The following is a 24,238-nucleotide window of genomic DNA, read 5'->3' as shown; positions in this document are numbered from 1 at the left end:
TTGAAGTTACTACAAAATAAAAATGTAACAAATATCTAAACTGTGGATTTCTTTTTTTATTTAGAAGCCAGTGCCATAGACAACAGACACATAGTGCACCTAGTGGTGTCATTTTAGGTGTTTGCCGGCCACAATCATTCATTGCCTTTCTTCTTGCAGAAGTGTCAGGGGGGCTTGAATGGAGAGGATAAAGTCATATTAGACCCCTGCATCCTTCTAAGTCTGCATTTTATTATGTGTTCTCCCATTATAGTGATTTGCAGGAGCCTCAGTTTAGCAACTGCACAAATCTACAAGTTAAAGGGAACCTGTCAGCAGAAATGTCCCCTAAAACCTAACAGATTCCCCCTCTGCAGCTCCTGGGCTGCATTCTATAAAGGTCCCTGTTATGATTGTGCCCACTTTCTGACCGAAAAAAAGTGTTTATAAAGTTGTACCTTTTTGGCTTCTGATTCTGTAAATCCGTCACGGGGGCGGGCTGCCTGATGGCCGTTATTCTGCCCCCTGGTCCTGTATGCCGCCCCCATCGCTGATTTCAATACTTCTGGACGCCGCCCACTGCTCCAGCCATCCCCGCGCATGCCCAGTGCCCATCTCTCGGGGATGAGCACTGTGCCCAGCGTCACCGCTGGTGACGTGCACGCAGGGTTAAGATTATGGGCGGTGCTGTGATGTTTATTCCTAAGCAACCGCCCATAATCGCGGGACCGCGCTTTCCCCCTCGGCCTGCTTCTTTCTGCGCAAGCGCGCTGCTGCTGACCTCACTTCGCCTCCTTCCCATCTTGCCCCGAGGCAGGAAATAGATGGGAAGAGCGCGGAGCAGTGACTACACCGAAAGCGCGGTCCCGCGATTATGGGCGGTTGCTTAGGAATAAACATCACAGCACCGCCCATAATCTTAACCCTGCGTGCACGTGACGCTGGGCACAGTGCTCATCCCCGAGAGATGGGCACTGGGCATGCGCGGGGATGGCTGGAGCAGTGGGCGGCGTCCAGAAGTATGGAAATCAGCGATGGGGGCGGCATACAGGACCAGGGGGCAGAATAACGGCCATCAGGCAGCCCGCCCCCGTGACGGATTTACAGAATCAGAAGCCAAAAAGGTACAACTTTATAAACACTTTTTTTCGGTCAGAAAGTGGGCACAATCATAACAGGGACCTTTATAGAATGCAGCCCAGGAGCTGCAGAGGGGGAATCTGTTAGGTTTTAGGGGACATTTCTGCTGACAGGTTCCCTTTAAAGAGGATCTGTCCCCAGATTTAAGAATAAAGCTGGGTTCACACATAGCGACATCGCTATTACGTCACCATTTTCTGTGACGCAACAGCGACCTTGTAAGTCGCTGTTATGATCGCTGCTTAGATGTCAAACACCGCAGAAGCAGCAGCGATCATAACGACACACGTCGCTGTGCTACATGTGCAGAGAGCAGGGAGCCGCACACACTGCTTAGCGCTGGCTCCCTGCTCTTCTAGCTACAGTACACATCGAGTTAATTACCCAATGTCTACTGCAGCCACATGTGCACAGAGCAGGAGCCGGCACTGGCAGCGAGAGCGGCAGACGCTGGTAACGAAGGGAAATATCGGGTAACCAGGGAAAGGTCTTCCCTTGGTTACCCGATGTTTACCGTGGTTACAGCTTACCGCAGCTGCCAGATGCCGGCTCCTGCTCGCTTCATTTTGTTGCTCTCTCGCTGTCACACACAGCGATGTGTGCTTCACAGCGGGAGAGCGACGACCAAAAAATGAAGCTGGACATTCAGCAACGACCGGCGAGCTCACAGCAGGGGCCAGGTCGTTGCTGAATGTCACACACAGCGACGGGACGTCGCTGCAACGTCACAGAAAATGGTGACGTAACAGCAACGTCGTTGTCGTCATCTCTGTGTGTGACACCACCCTAAGATCTGCATACACCAAGGAACAGATCCCAGTGTTGGTGAGGCTGGTGTACTTGCTTGACTAATGTATCCCACAATGATTCTAGAATCCTTTATAAACGATCAATATATTAGTCCAGCTATACACTGACAGATTTCATGAGTTTAAGTGTATTCAGGCTGCAAACACTATTCTTTCCACTGCCGCCCTTCCTCCTGTCCTGTTCCTGAATTTGGCAAATACTCAGCAGAAACTGTACCCCCCATGGCAATACAGTATGAAAAGCCATTTTTCCTGCAACACTTGGAAGGAGAAAAAAGAAAACTCCCTCCTCTCCTTCACTGATCTCTGTAGCTACTGTGTAAAGATACAGCAGAGCTGAGTGAAGTATCATTACAAACACTTCCCTATCTCATCTCACAGCAGTCAGTGTGGAGGCAGCATGAGAGCTGACAGCACTGCGAGATGAGATCTGGAAGTGTTTGTAAAGAGGCATCACTCAGCTCTGCTGTATCTACAGAGTAGCTGCACAGATCAGCGAGAGGCGTGTTCCTTTCTCCCCTGCATGACGCTGCCTGCTGATGATTGGTCAACCTCATGCAAGGGAAGAAGTTCACGCCCCAGAGACAAAGCTCTAGTAACGTCCCCTGGGGCTTAGGATAACCTAAACTTTACAAGCTAAAATCTCAACAACAGAGAGAAGAAATTAAAAAACGGTTTTACTCAGCTCTGCAGCCACCATTTTATGATGGTGGCCAGTGAAACAAGCTAAATTGGTGAATGGTTCCCTTTAATAAACTTCACTTTCTGTTGACATTAGATGGACATGTTTGTCCTAATGACAGGTCACTTTATCAATACATGTATTCATGTGTCAGTCTATTTGTCTACAAAATAAAAACTTCCAAAATAAAGAATTTTGTTTACTTACCGTAAATTCCTTTTCTTCTAGCTCCAATTGGGAGACCCAGACAATTGGGTGTATAGCTATGCCTCCGGAGGCCACACAAAGTATTACACTAAAAGTGTAAAGCCCCTCCCCTTCAGCCTATACACCCCCCGTACTGCTACGGGCTCATCAGTTTTGGTGCAAAAGCCAGAAGGAGGAAAAAATTATAAACTGGTTTAAAGTAAATTCAATCCGAAGGAATATCAGAGAACTGAAACCATTTAACATGAACAACATGTGTATACAAAAAACAGGGGCGGGTGCTGGGTCTCCCAATTGGAGCTAGAAGAAAAGGAATTTACGGTAAGTAAACAAAATTCCCTTCTTTGTCGCTCCTAATTGGGAGACCCAGACAATTGGGACGCCCAAAAGCAGTCCCTGGGTGGGTAAATAATACCTCATAATAGAGCCGTAACGGCTCCGTCCTACAGGTGGGCAACTGCCGCCTGAAGGACTCGCCTACCTAGGCTGGCATCTGCCGAAGCATAGGTATGCATCTGATAGTGTTTCGTGAAAGTGTGCAGGCTCGACCAGGTAGTTGCCTGACACATCTGCTGAGCCGTAGCCTGGTGTCGCAAGGCCCAGGACGCTCCCACGGCCCTGGTAGAATGGGCCTTCAGTCCTGAGGGAACCGGAAGCCCCGAGGAACGGTAAGCTTCGAGAATTGGTTCCTTGATCCACCGAGCCAGGGTTGATTTGGAAGCTTGTGTCCCTTTACGCTGGCCAGCGACAAGGACAAAGAGAGCATCGGAGCGGCGCGGGGGCGCCGTACGAGAAATGTAGAGTCTGAGTGCTCTCACCAGATCTAACAAGTGCCAATCCTTTTCACATTGGTGAACTGGATGAGGACAAAACGAGGGTAAGGAGATGTCCTGATTGAGATGAAAAGTGGGCAAGGCAAATGGCCAGGGAGAAAACGCCTGAGCAGAGCACCACGACAGGAATATTTTCCACGTCCTGTGGTAGATCTTGGCGGACGTTGGTTTCCTAGCCTGTCTCATAGTGGCAATGACCTCTTGAGATAATCCTGAAGACGCTAGGATCCAGGACTCAATGGCCACACAGTCAGGTTGAGGGCCGCAGAATTCAGATGGAAAAACGGCCCTTGAGACAGCAAATCTGGTCGGTCTGGCAGTGCCCACGGTTGGCCGACCGTGAGATGCCACAGATCCGGGTACCACGACCTCCTCGGCCAGTCTGGAGCGACGAGGATGGCGCGGCGGCAGTCGGCCCTTATCTTGCGTAACACTCTGGGCAACAGAGCCAGAGGAAGAAACACATAAGGAAGCTGAAACTGCGACCAATCCTGAACTAAGGCGTCTGCCGCCAGAGCTCTGTGATCTTGAGATCGAGCCATGAATGTTGGGACCTTGTTGTTGTGCCGTGACGCCATTAGGTCGACGTCCGGCATCCCCCAGCGGCAACAGATCTCCTGAAACACGTCCGGGTGAAGGGACCATTCCCCTGCGTCCATGCCCTGGCGACTGAGAAAGTCTGCTTCCCAGTTTTCTACGCCCGGGATGTGAACTGCGGATATGGTGGATGCTGTGGCTTCCACCCACAGCAGAATCCTTCGGACTTCCTGGAAGGCTTGCCGACTGCGTGTCCCACCTTGGTGGTTGATGTAAGCCACCGCTGTGGAGTTGTCCGACTGAATTCGGATCTGCTTGCCTTCCAGCCACTGCTGGAACTCTTTTAGGGCAAGATACACTGCCCTGATCTCCAGAACATTGATCTGAAGTGAGGACTCTTGCTGAGTCCACGTACCCTGAGCCCTGTGGTGGAGAAAAACTGCTCCCCACCCTGACAGGCTCGCGTCCGTCGTGACCACCGCCCAGGATGGGGGTAGGAAGGATTTCCCTTTCGATAATGAGGTGGGAAGAAGCCACCACCGAAGGGAAGCTTTGGTTGCATGAGAGAGGGAGACGTTCCTGTCTAGGGACGTCGGCCTCCTGTCCCACTTGCGTAGGATGTCCCATTGAAGAGGACGCAGGTGAAACTGCGCGAAAGGGACTGCTTCCATTGCTGCCACCATCTTCCCCAGGAAGTGCATGAGGTGCGTCAAGGGGTGTGACCGACCTTGAAGGAGAGATTGTACCCCTGTGTGTAGTGAACGCTGTTTGTCCAGCGGAAGCTTCTCTATCGCTGGAAGAGTATGAAACTCCATGCCAAGATATGTCAGTGATTGGACCGGTGTCAGATTTGACTTTGGAAAATTGATGATCCACCCGAAACTCTGGAGAATCTCCAGAGTAACGTTGAGGCTGTGTTGGCATGCCTCTTGAGAGGGTGCCTTGACCAGCAGATCGTCTAAGTAAGGTATCACTGAGTGACCCTGAGAGTGGAGGACCGCAACTACTGTAGCCATGACCTTGGTGACAACCCTTGGGGCTGCCGCCAGGCCGAACGGCAGTGCCGCGAACTGAAGGTGTTCGTCTCCTATGGCGAAGCGCAAGAAGCGCTGATGCTCTGGAGCAATTGGTACGTGGAGATAAGCATCCTTGATATCGATCGATGCTAGGAAATCTCCTTGGGACATTGAGGCGATGACGGAGCGGAGGGATTCCATCCGGAACCGCCTGGTCCTTTCGTGTTTGTTGAGCAGTTTTAGGTCCAAAACAGGACGGAAGGACCCGTCCTTCTTTGGAACCACAAACAGGTTGGAGTAGAAACCGTGACCCTGTTGCTGAAGAGGAACTGGGACCACCACTCCTTCTGCCTTCAGAATGCCCACCGCCTGCAGAAGAGCCTCGGCTCGCTCGGGAGGCGGAGATGTTCTGAAGAATCGAGTCGGAGGACGAGAGCTGAACTCTATCCTGTAACCGTGAGACAACATGTCTCTCACCCAACGGTCTTTTACTTGTGGCAGCCAGGTGTCGCAAAAGCGGGAGAGCCTGCCACCGACCGAGGATGCGGTGTGAGGAGGCCGTAAGTCATGAGGAAGCCGCCTTGGTAGCGGCACCTCCGGCGGTCTTTTTAGGGCGTGATTTAGACCGCCATGCGTCGGCGTTCCTCTGATCCTTCTGAGGCCTTTTGGACGAGGAGAATTGTGACCTGCCCGCACCCCGAAAGGACCGAAACCTCGACTGTCCCCTCCTCTGTTGGGGTGTTTTTGGTTTGGCTTGGGGTAAGGATGTTTCCTTTCCCTTGGATTGTTTGATGATTTCATCCAATCTCTCACCAAACAAACGGTCGCCAGAAAATGGCAATCCAGTTAAGCACTTTTTTGGAAGCCGAATCTGCCTTCCATTCCCGCAGCCACAAGGCCCTGCGTATTACCACCGAATTGGCGGCTGCAACCGACGTACGGGTCGCAGAGTCCAGGACAGCATTAATAGCGTAGGACGCAAATGCCGACGTTTGAGAGGTTATGGACGCCACCTGCGGCGCAGACGTACGTGAGTGCGTCAATTTGCGCCTGACCAGCTGAGATAGCTTGGAGTGCCCATACGGCTGCGAATGCTGGAGCAAAAGACGCGCCGATAGCTTCATAGATGGATTTCAACCAGAGCTCCATCTGTCTGTCAGTGGCATCCTTGAGTGAAGCTCCATCTTCCACTGCAACTATGGATCTAGCCGCCAGTCTGGAGATTGGAGGATCCACCTTGGGACACTGAGTCCAGCCCTTGACCACGTCAGGGGGAAAAGGGTAACGTGTATCCTTAAGGCGCTTGGAAAAACGCTTATCTGGATAAGCTCGGTGTTTCTGGACTGCCTCTCTGAAGTCAGAGTGGTCCAGAAACATACTCTTTGTACGCTTGGGAAACCTGAAACGGAATTTCTCCTGCTGAGAAGCTGACTCCTCCACTGGAGGAGCTGAGGGAGAAATATTCAACATTTCATTGATGGACGCAATAAGATCATTCACTATGGCGTCCCCATCAGGAGTATCAAGGTTGAGAGCGGCTTCAGGATCAGAATCCTGATCAGCTACCTCCGCTTCATCATACAGAGTCCTCTCGCTGAGACCCTGAACATTGTGATGATGTCGAGGGAATTTCATAGCGAGCTCGCTTAGTCGGTCTGGGGCTGCGGTCCGTGTCAGAGACCTCACCCTGGGATCCATGAGACACCCCGGGAAGACATTGCTGTTCCAACTGAGGGGAACCAGGGGACAATGAAAACACAGTGCCCCTGGCTTGAGATGCCGGCCTGGACTGCAAGGCTTCTAATATCTTAGCCATAGTCTCAGAAAGTCTTTCAGTAAAAACTGCAAACTCCGTCCCTGTCACCTGGACAGTGTTAACAGGTGGTTCTCCCTGGGCCACCCCTAGCAGAGGCTCCGGCTGAGAAAGTGCCACAGGGGCCGAGCATTGCACACAATGAGGGTCAGTGGAACCTGCCGGCAGTATAGCCGTACATGCTGCACAGGCAGCATAGTAAGTCTGTGCCATGGCACCCTTGCTATTTGTGGACGACATGCTGTTGTCTCCTCTGAGCAATACAGGAGGGTAAATAGCCACAAATCAACAGTGCACCCTACAGTGTAAAGTATAGACTATAATCATATAAACTATAAATACACTTCTGCACTAGTGGGGCCAGCACCACAGGTGCTGCTTACCGCCTGCGCAAAGCGTTTGTGTGGGCACCAGAATTCCTGCCTGGGTCTCTTTGAGCTTGTCTCTCCTCTCCAGCGTTAGCAGAGCTGAGAGGAATGGCTGCCAGCGTCCTGGGGAGAGGAGGGAGCCGTGGGCGTGACCCAGAAAAGTGCGGGAACTGGTGCCCCACTGTGCAGAGTGAGGGGGGTGGAGTATGCAAAGCATGCTCCAGCCCTCAGTGCTGCCGACCTGTACAGCGTCCCGCCCTTCCCCTGACTGGCAGGGCTGGGGGCGGGAAAAGAATGAGACTAGGCCGCAGAAGCCGGGGACTATAGTTATAAGCGCGGCCGCCGTATAATCGCGGTCGGCGCGGAAGTCCCCGGCGCACTAACAGTCCCAGCCGCGCCGCAGGCATAACCATGGCAGCGGCGGTCAGCGCGGCAGTCCCCCTACACAAATACACTCAGCGACGCTGAGTGTATAGTGGCACACATGCAGCCAGCGCTGCTGTCCCCGGTGCACTAGCACACCCAGCAATGCTGGAGTGTTGCTGTGCGCGGTCCCCACGGGGACACAGAGTACCTCCAAGTAGCAGGGCCATGTCCCTGAACGATACTCGGCTCCTATCCAGCAGAGTCCTCAGGAGCTGTGGATGGAGCACGGTCTCCTGTGCCTGGAGACCGATGGGATCCCACTTCACCCAGAGCCCTAATTGAGGGATGGGGAAGGAAAGCAGCATGTGGGCTCCAGCCTGCGTACCCGCAATGGATACCTCAACCTTAACAACACCGCCGACAAAAGTGGGGTGAGAAGGGAGCATGCTGGGGGCCCTGTTATGGGCCCTCTTTTCTTCCATCCGACATAGTCAGCAGCTGCTGCTGACTAAGCTGTGGAGCTATGCGTGGATGTCTGACCTCCTTCGCACAAAGCATAAAAACTGATGAGCCCGTAGCAGTACGGGGGGTGTATAGGCTGAAGGGGAGGGGCTTTACACTTTTAGTGTAATACTTTGTGTGGCCTCCGGAGGCATAGCTATACACCCAATTGTCTGGGTCTCCCAATTAGGTGCGACAAAGAAATGTAAATACATCCTATTGGCTTTATCACAGCAAATCATTCCCAAATCTATATTAAAATTTCCTTCACAAACCTTAGTGGCTTGTAAGTCTCCAATGTTCAGCTTCAACGCCCCAATGGCCGTCCTGCAGAGTATCACAGCCTCATCACTGCTTTTCACCTGTAACCCAAATAAATCTTTACATACTTCCTATACTTTATGTGTTCAACAGAAAAAAAGTTAAATCGGTGACAACATAGTTACATGTCTGGTAGAATAAGAGAACTCTTCTGGTGATAGACTATGTGTAGCATCTGTTTTAGTGAGGAATTACCTAATGACGTCTTCTCCACCATTTTCCATATAAATAACCAACTCGAAGCACTGAGGTGTGGGAAAGACAAAGGCCTGTCGTACTATCCCTGTAATGCCACCACCATTTTTGAAGAAGTGTTGACTGGACTCAGGTCTAAAGTTATGTTAGGTTTGAATTTTCCCACTGGCACAAAAAAAAAAAAAAAAAAAGTTCTGTTGCGGGCGGGGGCCGCCTCTCGGGCTGCTCGGATCTGGGTTACTCCTGCGGCTCGAGTGGTGACCGGACCCGGGCTCGCACGGCCAGCCGCCCATCCTCACAACCGTCGGAAAAGGGGGTTATGTACAGGGGGAATTGTCTGTGACACCACCCATGGGTTGGGGTGAGAGATGGTGACACCGCCGCTGCCTGGTGATGGGGCGGTCGGGGCAGGTGGAACGGGGCAGCAAGATGAGATCCGCTCCACAAGAGGTTTAGTCCCAGGGCCCTGTGTAAGTACACGGGAGTGATGGCTGCTGGAGGTGGTGCGCTGGATTGGACCGGGGCTCAATGGTGTACTCTCAGTTCAGTAATTGCACACAAGTCCAGTAGTAAACCAAGTTGCCAGTGACCGGCTGCCGTTGGAGGGTGTATTCGGGTCCCACACCCTGGTTAGTAAACAGGTGTCCCTTCCTCCTGCACGCTGGGTTTGTCTCTCCTTTTGGACAACTTTGCATGGAACGGAGAAGTCCACTCCCGGTTTTGTATGTATTTGGGAGCTGTGGCCCAAAAAATCTGACCCTTGAGATCTCTGTGGGTTCTGACAGGCACCCTATCCCCCGCGTTGGGCTTCCGTTTCGCTCTCTGGGCTTCGGGAAAACAAGGCCTGAAACCTCGTCCTCTGCTGGTTAATTAACAAGGGGGCTTGCAACCTTCCTCGTCCTAGGGTCCAGGCTCCCCGACTGTGCACGGCCTCCGGACCGGATTCCCACTGTCGGCACCAGCGGGCTACGACCCTGCCCTGGTCCACTTTAGGTCTCCCGCGACCGGATCTCCGTCGCCTATGGCCCTGCTCACTGTCTGCCACCTAGCCGGGTAGTCCAGCTGTCAGGCTTGAACTCTCAACTGTCAGCTTCAACTGTCAGTACTGTTCCACTGTCTGGACTGCTCTGTTGTCTGAGCTTGTCTACAGTCAGCACTTGTCTGTTGTGTTCCCGCCTCTGACACCTCAGGACCCCTAGGTGGGCGTTCTCATCCGCCTGATCCCGCCCACTGGTGTGCCTTTATTATCATGAGGGGGTGGCTAGGCTTTTATGGCTGTGTGTTGTGCCTGGGTGTGGGTTTTTGGTGGTGACAAGGAGGAGGGACACTTTTGTGACCTGGTTTTGCCAGGGCGTCACAGTTCCATGAAAGAAAACTTTGCTAAATCCCAGGAGTTTTATGAAAGACTGTGAAAATGAAATCACAGTATACTTTGAAGGAAGACACAAGGTTATATATATTTACAACACCATGAACAAGCACCAATTAACCCACCCTACAGCAGGTTACTATGAAAGATGCCCCAGTTAGAGGAAAACCAGTGACATCTTCAAAAACACTGTCCTCCCATGTAGCATTTTTTTCATCCAGTTTTTAAAAGTCACCGAGGTAGACAGTCTGAACTTTTCATTTTTCATAGTCATTAATGAATGTAAAATTAATGTCTTTCATAATTTTATAACAGGTCTCTATAAAAATAAATGGACAATTGAGATCTGCAAGAACAGGGCATGCAACAAGTTTAACAGAACACACACAAGGATCCAATAACCCCTTAACGACCGCGGGCAGTAAAATTACGTCCTAGCGGTCATAACGTTACTGCCCGCGGTCTGCCGGCGGCAGCATGCTGCGATCGGCGCACATCTCAGCTGATATGTGTGCCTGCTAGGCACGAGCAAAATCGTTATCTGCTCGTGCTGTTTAACCCCTTAAATGGCGCTGTCAGTATGAAACAGCGCCATTATAAGCGAGATCGAAGTAAACTTTTACTTACCGCCCGATACCGGAAGTCACGTGACACGATCACGTAACTTCTGGTAGTTGTCATGGTAGCACAGGGTCATGTGATGACTCCTGTACTATACATGAATTGCTTTCACTTTCGCTGTGCCCGCGGCACAGTGAAAAAGACAGTGAGCGTATCTGCTGTTTACACCTAGGTAGCTGTGATCAGCAGATAGTGCAGAGTGATCGCACTGCTGATCGCAATAGCCCCCTAGGGGGACTAGTAAAATATAAAAAAAATTTAAAAAAATTAAAAAAAAAACCAAAACCTAAAAGTTCAAATCACCCCCCATTCGCCCCATTGAAAATTAAAGGGTTAAAAAAAATAAAAAATATACACACATTTGGTATTGCCGCGTTCAGAAACGCCCGATCTATCAAAATATAAAATCAATTAATCTGATCAGTATGCGGCGTAGCGGCAAAAAAATTCCAAACGCCAAAACGACTTTTTTTTGTCGCCACAACTTTTGCGCAAAATGCAATAAGAGGCGATCAAAACATAGCATCTGCGCAAAAATGGTTCAGTTAAAAATGTCAGCTCGAGACGCAAAAAATAAGCCATCACTGAGCCATAGATCCCGAAAAATGAGAACGCTACGGGTCACGGAATATGGTGTAAAACGTGCGCCACTTTTTTCGGACAAACCTCCGATTTTTTTTAACCCCCTTATATAAAAGTAAACCTATACATGTTTGGTGTCTACAAACTCGCACTGACCTGAGGCATCCCACCCACACATCAGTTTTACCATATAGTGAACACAGTGAATAAAATATCTCAAAAAGAATAGTGCGATCGCACTTTTTTGCAATTTTTCTGCATTTGGAATTTTTTTGCTGTTTTCCAGTACACTATATGGTAAAACTGATGGTTTCATTTAAAAGTACAGCTCGTTCCGCAAAAAATGAGCCCTCACATGACCATATTGACTGAAAAATAAAAAAGTTACGTCTCTCAGAAAAAGAATGGCGAAAAAGAAACGGAAAGCGAAAAATCGGCCGGTCATGAAGGGGTTAAACAAAAAAAATGAGATGTATGATTCGTTTCATAATATTCTGAGAATCTATTTGTTTTCTGTTTTTAAAAAATATACAGGACATGGATGACAAACTGATATGTGACTTAGCATTTAATTATATGTATGGCTTCAAAGAAGAGTGTAAATGTGTACAGATACCACACACAAAAGACACAAATAGAAAGGCGTAGATAACCAAGGAATAATGCAGCGGGCATACAGTCATGGCCAAAAGTGTGAAACTGCTGAAATTGTTTCAGAAAATGAAGTACTTCTCCCAGAAAAGTATTGCAATTATACATGGTTTGTTAGACAGTTTATCTCCTTGGTGTGTATTGGAACAATACAGAAAACAAAATGGCAAATTGGAGATAATTGCACAAAAAACCCCAAAACGGAATAAAAAAAAATGGGCCAGACAAAATTGTGTTGGCACCTTTCAAAAAAAATTGTGGGTTTGTTTACACTACCTGGGACAAATAGCAGGTGTGGGCAATATGAAAATCACACCTGAAACCAGATAAAAAGGGGAGAAGTCCACTCAACCTGTGCATGGTGTGTCTGTATGTGCCACACTAAGCATGGAGAATAGAAAGAGGAGAAGGGAACTGTTCCTTTGTTCATGGTGAGCAACATAGTCAAGGAGTTTACAACCCATGGCACTGAAGTTCATCTCCATTGATGTGAACAGCAGAGAAAAAGAGAATTTTGTTTACTTACCGTAAATTCTTTTTCTTATAGTTCCGTCATGGGAGACCCAGACCATGGGTGTATAGCTACTGCCTCCGGAGGACACACAAAGTTACTACACTCAAAACGTGTAGCTCCTCCCTCCCAGTATATACACCCCCTGCTAGCCAGTCCTAGCCAGTTTAGTGCAAAAGCTGAAGGAGGACATCCACCCACAAGAAGAGACAGAGTAAAAACCGGAAGAACCGGAACCTCTGTCTACAACAATAACAGCCGGTGAAGACACCGGAACAAGAAACCTGCCAACAGGCAATAGGGAGGGTGCTGGGTCTCCCATGACGGAACTATAAGAAAAAGAATTTACGGTAAGTAAACAAAATTCTCTTTTTCTTTATCGTTCCTATGGGAGACCCAGACCATGGGACGTTCCAAAGCAGTCCATGGGTGGGAATAAACAGACAACTGAGAAGCAGGCAAAACCTAACTTCACAAATGGGCGACAGACGCCTGAAAGATGCGTCTGCCTAAGCCCGCGTCTGCCAAAAGCATAAGCATGCCTTGGATAGAGCTTCGAAAAAAGTATGCAGACTAATTCGAGCTGCAGTCTGACAGACCTACTGAGCCGTAGCCTGGAGCCTGAAAGCCCAAAAGGCACCGACAGGTCTGAACAAATGTGCTCTGATCCCCGGCGGGGAAGGCACTTGAGTACACTTGTTGGGCCTCGGAAATGGCCGACCTAAGCCAACGAACCAGGGTCGGCTTAGATGCCGAGAGACCGCTACGCTGACTAGCGGTCAGCACCAGAGAGAGGTGCACTGCCTAATAACGGCGGTGCAAGACACATAGATCCGGAGCGCCCGCACCAGATCCAGGATATGCAACGCTTTCTCAAGCGATGAACAGGAGCCGGACAAAAGGAAGGCAGGAAAATTGCCCTGGATAAGGTGGAAGCAGTAACCACCTCAGGGAAAAAAGTCCGGAGTCGGACGGAGACCACTTTGTCTTGATGCAAAAGGCCAAGAAGGGGGTGACTCCGAGAGAGTACAGCCAGAACTCTCTGGCGGGAAATTATAGCCACTAGAAGACTACTTTCTGTGAAAGATGAAACAAAGAAACCTCCCTAAGAGGCGCAAAGGGGGGTTTCCGGGAACCGAGAGGACCGGATTAAGGTCCCAGGGCTCCATAGGCCGCAGGAAAGGCGGAATAATGTGAGATGCGCCCTGAAAGGAGCGCACCGGAGCCAGCCGGACGATACGCCGCTGGCACATACTGACAGAGCCGAGACCTGTCCCTTAATGAGGGATAATCCTAGCTGTAAACCGGACTGTGAAAGAGACAGGAGGGTCGGCAAAGCTAAAAAGGTCAAAGGACACTTTGAAGCTCGAGTCATAGCGGAGATGACTTCAGGAAGGATACCAGAAGTCGCCAAGATCCAGGACTCAAGAGCTACGCCGTCAATCTGAGAATCCAGAATTCTGACGGAAAAAATGGACCCTTTTGAGAAAAGGTCTGAACGGTCCGGAAGATGCCATGGCAACCCAACGGACAGAAGGAGCAGGTCAGGGTACCAAGCCTGCCTGGGTCAGTCTGGAGAATGAGAATGACCCGACGGCCCCCTTAACTGATCTTGCGCAGGACTCTGGGCAAGAGGTAGAGACGAAGCTGGGATCAAACATGAACCAGTGTGCCTACTGCAACCTGAGGATTGTGGACCACGGTTGGACAGCTGAAATAGTCTGCCTCGCAGATTTCACATCTAGGATGTGGGCTGCGGATATGGTGGACTAGGAGTCCCTTGTCCACTGAAGAATGATGAGCCGCCAAGATTGCCAGACGGCTGAATGTCCCGCCCTGGAAGTTGATGTAGGAAAACGCTGTCACGTTGTCCGACTGGACTCGAATGTGCCTAGCCGCCAACAGATGGTGAAGGCTTAGAGAGCTAGAAATACAGCTCTGATTTCCAGCACATTGAACCAGAGGGCTGATTCGGACAGAGTCCAAGCGCCCTGCGCTCCACGGTGGAGATATACTGCTCCCAAGGCGGAAAGACCAGCACCCTGGTGAGGATCACCCGGGACGGGGCCAGGAAGGAGCATCCCTGAGACAGAGTGGCCGAAACCACCACTGCAACGAGCCCCTGGTCAGTGGCGAAGCCACCACTCCTAGGAGGGAGGTCGCGTGTACAGCGGAAACCCTCCAGTCTCAGAGGACGCAGGAGAAACTGGGCAAGGAATCGCTTCCATTGACGCCACCGTCTGACCAGCACCTTATTTGGTGTCTGATAGAACGACGTCGACCGCCAGCGGAGGGACTACTGATCGACTAAGAGCAGCTTCACAAGTGCCGACAGAGTCTCGAATTGCGTCCCTGAAAACCTCTGGTGCGAAGTCAGAGTGGACCTGGACAGAATGACAAGCCACCCGAATAGATTAGAGTGGTGAGAGTAAGCGAAGTACTCTACTAAGAGTCTGCACTGGATGAAACCCCGAGAAGAAAACCGTCCAGGGCAAACGATCACTGCCAATCCCTAGGGGTGCAGGACCCTAATCACAGCAGCCCCAAGGAGAATACTCGAGGGGCCGTGGCTAACCCCAAGGGAAGAGCCACGAATTGGACCACTCCGATGGCAAAACGTAGTCAACGCTGGTGTGAAACTGCGATTGACCCTTGCCGAAAGGCATCCCTGATGCCGATGGCTGCTAGGGAATCTCCTTGGGTTCTTGATTGATCCGGTGAAAAAACACACGGAACAAGACCGAGACTCCATGTGAAAACGCCACACCTGACCATGCTTGAAAAGCTAAAGATCCAGGTCGGAAGGCACCGCCCCCTTCGGGGACTAGAAATAGATTTAAGCAAAAATCTCAGAACCGTTCCCAGTCGGGAACCGGAACAATTACTCCGTTGGCCTGCAAGAAATGCCACGGCCTGTGAGAAGGCGGCGGCCTTGGAGCCGGGAGGAGTTGACAGAAAAAATCTGTTTGGCGGGTGGACAGAATTCCATCCTGTAGCCATTGGAGATATAAACTCGCCCCCACTGAACGGAGACGTGGTAGAACCATACGTCGCCAAGTGGAGAGAGCCTGCCACCGACCAAGGAGGTGGTTGGCGTGGCCAGATAGCTCGGAGGAAGCTGACTCCGTGGTAGCATCTCCTGCGGTCTTCTGAAGACGCAGCTTCAAGCCATTTGGTTCTATGAACTAAGGCCGAGCTAGAGGACGATCAGAAGGAGGAACGGAAACCACCGAAACCTCAACTGATTCCTGCCCTGGTTTAGGTTTGTGGCAAGGAAGAACTCTCGTCGCCGAGAGCTTCCTAAATTTCATCTAGTTGGTTCCGAAGAGACTGGTCCCACCAAAGGGGAGCCCAGCAAGGAACCTCTATAGAGGCATCTGCCTTCCATTGCCGAAGCCACACCTGCGGATAGCGAGGAAAGTAGCCAAAACCACCGCTGTGCGGTGTCCAGCATGGCAGACTTGGCAGAGGATGGAAAGACTGAAGTCTGGAAGTTCAGGCAACCGTCTTGGGCATAGAGTCCCTGTGAGGGAATGCATCTCCTCTGAGGAGCCATCAGCCACTGACATAACTGTCCGGGCTGAGCCAGCTGAGGTGAATGAGCCCACCTCTTGACCACCATTGGTGGACGGGGGAAACCCAGTCCTCAGAATCACGCTTCATGGGAAGCGACCGTCAGAGCGGACCCTGGGCTGGTCACAGGGGCCTGAAAACTGGAGTGGTTAAGGAACACACGTTGTGTTCACCTAGATAAGGTAACTCCGGCGGATTGAGGTCCAGTACAAAATTAATGTACCGTGGGATCCTTATAGAGGTGCCGTCAGCCACTGATACAACTATCCGGGCTGAAAGTCTGGACACCGGAGTGGCGCTTGGCGAATGAGTACACTCCTTGACCACCTCTGATGGGAGGGGGAGACAGGCAGCAGAACCCCGCTGTGGGATCTGCAGGACAGGCTGCGGGCTTGGACGCAGCGGGCTGAAAACTGGAGTGGTTAAGGAACACACTCCTCGTCTTGTTAAAGGTATACTGATGCCCTTTTTGCCAGCGGTGAATACTCCCCTGATACAGGCGGATGGAGGTCCAATACAAGTATAATGGACGCAATCTAATCATTCGCATCCCCGTCATCTACGGACGGATCAAAGTACGTAAAGCAGCGTCCGAGCCCCTGATAGAGACATCCTCCTCGTCCAGTGAGTCAGCTCGTATCGGAGCTGCGGGACGGGGAGGACAGGGGACCCTGCGTCTCCCTGTCAGGAGGACGGGGTCTGTGAGCTTTGCTGAGCAAGCAGAAAACGCCCTGAGAAGGGGGTTGCATGCTCAGCGGATGCCGGGACAGCCGACCCCTGGAAAAAGAGATTCCCCCAGGGGTCAGCCACCGAACCCGGAGCAGCTGGAGGGACCATGCATGAGCCTCCAAGCTGAGGGGCCACAGCGGTTATGAGCTCGGTACAGCCGTACGAGACTACCAGCAGTGGATAATAAAAAACAGCCTGCAGCCTCGCTCTGTGAGACCTGCTGCAGAGGTGGGGGGCTCTGTCTAGAATGTCTAGAAAACACAAGACAGGGGTTCAGCCTGGGGAGACTCCAGGCTGAGGCACCACCACCTAAGAACCATTACAGTATGGGTCTGTGCCGGTTCAGGCAATATGAGCCTACATGCAGAACATGTAGTGTACAGCCTTGGAGCTTTGCTCCTAGTGAGACATGCTGCTGAGGAGGAGGTTCTATAATAAAGAATTAACTCCTTCACAATGCACTGATAGTATATAAAAAGTGCACAACCAGAGGTTGTGACTTGTCAGGCCGCTATTGTGAGTGCCCCCCCAGGTTCCAAGCCTGGACCCCCAGCCAGATATTCACTCCCTCTGCACTGCAGAGCAGCCAGCGCCGATCAGCGTACTAAGAACGCTGAGAAAATGGCGCTAGAGTGAGGGGGAGGGCGGGGGTTAACCCAGGAGCGGGAATCGGAGGGCTAAGAAATGTACAGGGGAGGGAATCATCTCCTCAACAAGGAGTGTCCTCCCCTGTGCAGAGCGGCGGTTGGGCGGCGCTGCAGCGTCCCCCTGCATGACTGACATGCAGGGGAACGAGACGAAACTAGGCCGCGGCTGAAGCCGGGGCCTAGAGTTAAACATGCGGCCGAAAATCAGGCATCATCGGCGCGGTACACAGAAAAAACCAGTGGAACCGGCCGGAAACACAGTAAAAGCAGCATTATCAAAGTCAAACACTGTCCCCCTAATAAAGTGCCCCACATTGCAGAAGGACCCTCTGAATAACGTCTCTATACTTAGCTTTAAGACGCAGGGTCCAGTCCCTGGGTGGGGTGGGGGTCCAGTGCTCCGTCCAGCAGGGTCCTGTCAAAGGGCTGCGGATGGAGGCCGGTCTCCTGCAAAGCAGTGAGAACCGTGTTGGCTCCCACTTCAAGCCAGAGCCCCAGCATGGGATGGTGAAGGAGCGCGGCATGAAGGGCTCTTGCCCTGAATCAACCTTAACAGCACCGCCGCCAGGGGGGTGTGAAGGGACATGCCGGGGGTCCAGTGGACCCGCTTTTCTTCCAAATCTGTAGAAAAAATGAAAATCAAAAAAGGATGCATGTGTGTGTGTGATCCTCCTGACACAAAGCATGAAAACTGGCTAGGACTGGCTAGCAGGGGGTGTATATACTGAGAGGGAGGAGCTACACGTTTTGAGTGTAGTAACTTTGTGTGTCCTCCGGAGGCAGTAGCTATACACCCATGGTCTGGGTCTCCCATAGGAACGATAAAGAAAAATTTATGAAAAGTTGCAACGCAGGATAACACCGGATCGTGGATAAGCCATCCCAATCAATATCCAAAGAATTTTAACAGTCCTGCAGGCTCAGAGGGCATCAGTGTCAGCGCAAATTATTCGTCCACATTTCAATGAAACAAAACACTATGGAGGAGACTTAGGAGGACTCTACTGCCGAGACAGAAATATAGAAAAGCTACACTACAGTTTGCCAAAATGTACGTAAGCCAAAATCCTTCTGGGAAAGCGTCTTGTGGACAGATGAGACCAAAACATTGCTTTTTGGTAAAGCACATCATTCTACTGTTTACTAAAGATGGAATTAGGTCTACAAAGAAAAGAACAAAGTACCTACAGTCAAATATGAAGAAAGGAAATTCCAGGTTCCAGATTATTTTAAAAAACGAATTTCTTTATTCCAAAATGATTTAAAAGGTCATTCCATATGTCTCAGACTAAGAAGGTGATCCTCCGAAACGCGTACCTGTTTGAAAATTGCCACTTGTTTTTATACATATGGAATGACCTTTTAAATCATTTTGGAATAAAGAAATTAGTTTTTTAAAATAGTCTGGAACCTGGAATTTCCTTTCTTCATATTCACACTTCAGTGGGTCCTGCTGATGTCCGTGCACTGGTCAGATTCTTATGGAACTCCAAGTGGGTGAGCTGGTGTTTTTTTCTACTGCTATACCTACAGTCAAATATGGTGGAGGGTCAAAGATATTTGGGGATGTTTTGCTGCCTCTGGGTGCCTTGATGTGTGCAAGGCATCATGTAATCTGTAGATTACCAAAGGGTATTGGGTTGCTATGTAGTGCCCAGTGTCAGAAAGCGGGGTTTGAGTCCTAGGTCATGGGTCTTAAAGCAGGATAATGACCCCAAACATTCTTTAACCCTAGTACACATACCTGGAGCCTCGCCGGCCTGCTAGGTTACTTGTTTTCTTTTTTCTGCAAGATTACTTGTTAACTTCATGTTTTGAAATATTCACATCTCAAATAAACTTTGAAAAGTATTTCTATTTGAGTTGCTCCATGTTATTTGCACACAGGCCTAAAAGGCCCCAGGTATGTGAAAATGTAGATTTCTATGGTTGTGCGTTCTAGGGTTAAAAAGCCCCAGAAATGGATGGAAGAAACAGCTGGAGTGTTCTGAAGTCCCAATCTAAATCACATTGAACACCAGTGGAGAGATCTTAAAATGTCTGTTTGGAGAAGACGCCTTCAAAATATAAAAGCAGTTTGCAAAAGAAAAGTGGTGCAAAATTACAGGTGAGAGGTGTAAGAAGTTTGTGGATGGTGATTGCAGTTATTTATTCCAAAGGGTGTGTAACCAAATATTAAGTTGAGGGTGCTAAGAATTTTGTCTGGCCCATTTTTGAAGTATTGAGTGAAATTATGTCAAAATTGCATTTTTTTTCCTATTGTTCCAATACACACAAAAGGAAACAAACATGTATGTAACAAAACATGTGTAATAAGCAAAAATTTTCTGTGAGCAACACTTTATTTTCTGGAACAATTTCAAGGGTGTTAACCACTTTCGGCCATGACTGGAAAGTCAGAGAGAAAATGAGCGCAATAGGGTCTGATCTGTGAAATCTAGAATGTATGGTTGTGCTCACCGGGGAGGGTTGTGTCACTGACAAAAGCCTTGGATATACAGCTGCTGCAGCCACAGTATCAAGGATACTTTCATGTAGTAGAATGGATCAAAGTGATTAAAAGCCACACTGCTGTGCAATAAAGATGAATACTGGGTCTTCGATATGTGACTGACGCGTTTCGGACTAACACTCCATCAGGATCATCATATTTACATATGGGACTAAGCAAATGTATATATAGCAGGGGGGGGGGGGGGGGGAGAGATCAGCTGATACAATGGTCGGTGGCATCGCACCTTTTTCCCCAGCGATATATAAACCTTTGTTTAGTCCCTTATGTAAAAGTGATGATCCTGATGAAGTGTGACACCGAAACGCATCACATAAAGTCACATATCGAAGATCCAGTATTCTTCTTTATCGCACAGCAGCACCACTTTTAACCCCTTCCATCCCTTCTGCTAATATAAAAACACCCATAAAATCTTCTTACCTTCTCCCGAGTTTTCTCTAGGAAAGTAAGAGCCACAGTGGGATCTAGAAAAAAAAAAAAAAAAAATAGTAAGCAACAGAATATTTATGTATATTTCTAATCTGTAAAAGAAAAAAAATTGTGTGTGTGTATATGTATGTATGTATGTATGTATGTATGTATGTATGTATGTATGTATGTATGTATGTATGTATGTATGTATGTATATATATATATATATATATATATATATATATATATATATATATATATATATATATATATATTATATATTATATATATTATATATATATATACACACATATACACATATACATACATACATACACACACCTGGCCAAAAGTATTGGCACCCCTGCAATTCTGTCAGATAATACTCAGTTTCTTCTTAAAAATGATAGCAATCACAAATTCTTTGGTATCATCTTCATTTATTTTGCTTGCAATGAAAAAAAAAACCACAAAAAGAATGAAACAAAATCAAATCATTGATCATTTCACACAAAACTCCAAAAATGGGCCAGACAAAAAAGAGAATTTTGTTTACTTACCGTAAATTCTTTTTCTTATAGTTCCGACATGGGAGACCCAGACCATGGGTGTATAGCTTCTGCCTCCGGAGGACACACAAAGTACTACACTAAAAAGTGTAGCTCCTCCCTCCGGGCTATATACACCCCCTGGATGACAATCTAACCAGTTCAGTGCAAAAGCTGAAGGAGGACATCCACCCATAAGTAGAAATAGAGTAAAACTCGGAACAACCGGAACCTCTATCTACAACAACAGCCGGTGAAACACACGGAACAAGAAACTGCCAACAGGCAACAGGGAGGGTGCTGGGTCTCCCATGTCGGAACTATAAGAAAAAGAAGTAAACAAAATTCTCTTTTTCTTCATCGTTCCTATGGGAGACCCAGACCATGGGACGTCTCAAAGCAGTCCATGGGTGGGAAATAAACAAAACTGAGAAGTAGGCAAAACCTAACTTCACAAGTGGGCGACAGCTGCCTGAAGGATGCGTCTGCCCAAGCTCGCGTCTGCCGAAGCATGAGCATGCACTTGGTAGTGCTTCGAAAAGGTGTGCAGACTAGACCAAGTAGCAGCCTGACAAACCTGTTGGGCCGTAGCCTGGTGCCTGAAAGCCCAGGAGGCACCGACAGCTCTGGTCGAGTGCGCCTTAATTCCTGGCGGAGGGGGCACCTGAGAACACTGGTAGGTATCGGAGATGGCCGACCTAATCCAACGAGCTAGGGTCGGTTTAGAAGCCGAGAGACCCTTGCGCTGACCCGTGGTTAGCACAAAAAGTGAGGTGCACCGCCTAAAAGTGGCGGTGCGTGACACATAGATTCGGAGCGCCCGCACCAAATCCAAGGTATGCAACGCCTTCTCAAAGCGATGCACAGGGGCCGGACAAAGGGAAGGCAATGAAATGTCCTGGTTAAGGTGGAAAGAAGATACCACCTTAGGGAGAAAATCCGGAGTCGGGCGGAGAACCACCTTGTCTTGGTGAAACACTAAAAAAGGTGACTCCGTAGAGAGCGCAGCCAAATCAGAGACTCTCCTGAGAGACGTAATGGCTACTAGAAAAACCACTTTCTGTGAAAGTCTAAACAAGGGAACCTCCCTAAGAGGCTCCAAGGGGGGTATCTGTAAGGCCGTGAGGACCAGATTAAGATCCCAGGGATCCAAAGGCCGCCGGTAAGGAGGAATGATGTGAGATGCGCCCTGCATGAAGGTGCGCACCTGAGCCAGTCGGGCGATACGCCGCTGGAATAATACCGACAGAGCCGACACTTGTCCCTTGAGGGAATTGAGGGACAGTCCTAGCTGCAGACCGGACTGTAGAAAGGACAGGATGGTCGGCAAGGAGAACGGCCAAAGAGCATGGCCGGAAGAACGACACCAGGACAGGAAAATCTTCCAAGTCCTGTGGTAAATCCTGGCCGAGGAAGACTTCCGAGCCTGAGTCATAGTGGAGATGACCTCAGAAGGAATGCCTGAAGCCGTCAGGATCCAGGACTCAAGAGCCACGCCGTCAATCTGAGAGCCGCAGAATTCTGGCGGAAAAACGGACCTTGAGAGAGAAGGTCTGGGCGGTCCGGGAGATGCCAAGGCACCTCTACGGACAGACGGAGCAGGTCTGGGTACCAAGCTCGCCTGGGCCAGTCCAGAGCAAAGATTATGACTCGACGGCCCTCCATTCTGATCTTGCGCAGAACCCTGGGCAAGAGCGCTAGAGGGGGAAAACACATAGGCCAGGCGGAACTGAGACCAATCCTGAACCAGCGCGTCCGCTGCGAAGGCCTGAGGATCGTGGGAGCGAGCCACGTAAACCGGAACCTTGTTGTTGTGCCGGGATGCCATTAGATCCACTTCCGGAGTGCCCCACTTGCGGCAGATTGACCTGAACACTGCCGGATGCAGGGCCCACTCGCCGCTGTCCACGGTTTGACGGCTGAGATAATCTGCCTCCCAGTTTTCTACGCCTGGGATGTGGACTGCGGATATGGTGGACTTGGAGTCCTCCGTCCACTGAAGGATTCGTTGAACTTCCAACATTGCCAGGCGGCTGCGAGTCCCGCCCTGGTGATTGATGTAGGCAACCGCTGTCGCGTTGTTCGACTGGACTCGAATGTGCTTGCCCGCCAACAGGTGGTGGAAGGCTACGAGGGCTAGAAGAACAGCCCTGATTTCCAGCACATTGATCGAGAGGGCTGATTCGGACGGAGTCCAAGTGCCCTGCGCTCGGTGGTGGAGAAATACTGCTCCCCAGCCGGAGAGGCTGGCATCCGTGGTGAGGATCACCCAGGACGGAGTCAGGAAGGAGCGTCCCTGTGACAGAGAGAGGGGCCGAAGCCACCACTGAAGAGAGCCCCTGGTCTGCGGCGACAGAGCCACTAGCCTGTGCAAGGAAGAGGTCCGCTTGTCCCAACAGCGGAGAATGTCCAGCTGCAGAGGACGCAGATGGAACTGGGCAAAGGGAACCGCTTCCATTGACGCCACCATCTGACCCAGCACCTGCATGAGGTGCCTGATGGAATGACGGCGGGGCTTCAACAGAGAGCGCACCGCCAGATGAAGGGACTGCTGTTTGACTAAGGGCAGCTTCACAAGTGCCGGCAGAGTCTCGAATTGCATCCCTAGGTACGTAAGTACCTGGGTCGGGGTCAGAGTGGACTTGGGCAGCTTGACAAGCCACCCGAATTGAACAAGCGTGGCGAGAGTGAGCGAGACACTCCGCTGGCAGTCTGCACTGGATGAGGCCTTGACTAGAAGGTCGTCCAGGTAGGGGATTACTGCCAACCCCTGGAGATGCAGGACCGCAACCACTGCTGCCATGACCTTGGTGAATACCCGTGGGGCCGTGGCTAACCCGAAGGGGAGAGCCACGAATTGGAAATGTTCCTCTCCGATTGCAAAGCGTAGCCAACGCTGGTGTGAAACCGCAATAGGCACGTGCAGATAGGCATCTCTGATGTCGATGGATGCTAGAAAATCTCCTTGGGTCATCGAGGCAATGACCGATCTCAGAGATTCCATGCGAAAGCGCCGCACCTGAACATGCTTGTTGAGAAGCTTGAGATCCAGGATGGGCCGGAAGGAACCGTCCTTCTTGGGAACTAGGAAGAGGTTTGAGTAGAAACCTCTGAACCGTTCCCGGGCGGGAACCGGAACAATTACCCCGTTGGCCTGCAAGGATGCCACGGCCTGTGAGAAGGCGGCGGCCTTGGAGCAGGGGGGAATGGACAGAAAAAATCTGTTTGGCGGGCTGGAAGAAAATTCTATCCTGTAGCCGTGGGAGATGATATCCCGCACCCACTGATCGGAGACGTGTTGCAACCACACGTCG

The 24,238-nt window shown here is 50.2% G+C and overlaps 1 protein-coding gene across 1 annotated transcript in view; it reads right to left on the bottom strand.

The window, feature by feature from the left end:
• Window positions 1-24,238, bottom strand: part of PSMD13 (proteasome 26S subunit, non-ATPase 13) — a 67,520-nt gene that overhangs the window by 6,209 nt on the left and 37,073 nt on the right. The window contains exons 5-6 of the mRNA XM_075325180.1: window positions 20,386-20,429; window positions 8,527-8,613 (exon numbers count right to left, since the gene is read on the bottom strand). Of these exons, the coding sequence (XP_075181295.1) occupies window positions 8,527-8,613; window positions 20,386-20,429 (131 nt within the window). The remainder of the gene's footprint in view (window positions 1-8,526; window positions 8,614-20,385; window positions 20,430-24,238) is intronic.

This window comes from Anomaloglossus baeobatrachus, chromosome 10 (genome assembly GCF_048569485.1).
Source record: "Anomaloglossus baeobatrachus isolate aAnoBae1 chromosome 10, aAnoBae1.hap1, whole genome shotgun sequence".
Classification (NCBI taxonomy): domain Eukaryota; kingdom Metazoa; phylum Chordata; class Amphibia; order Anura; family Aromobatidae; genus Anomaloglossus; species Anomaloglossus baeobatrachus.
Note: the sequence above shows the minus strand (reverse complement) of the source record. Positions and strands in the feature narration are given on the sequence as shown.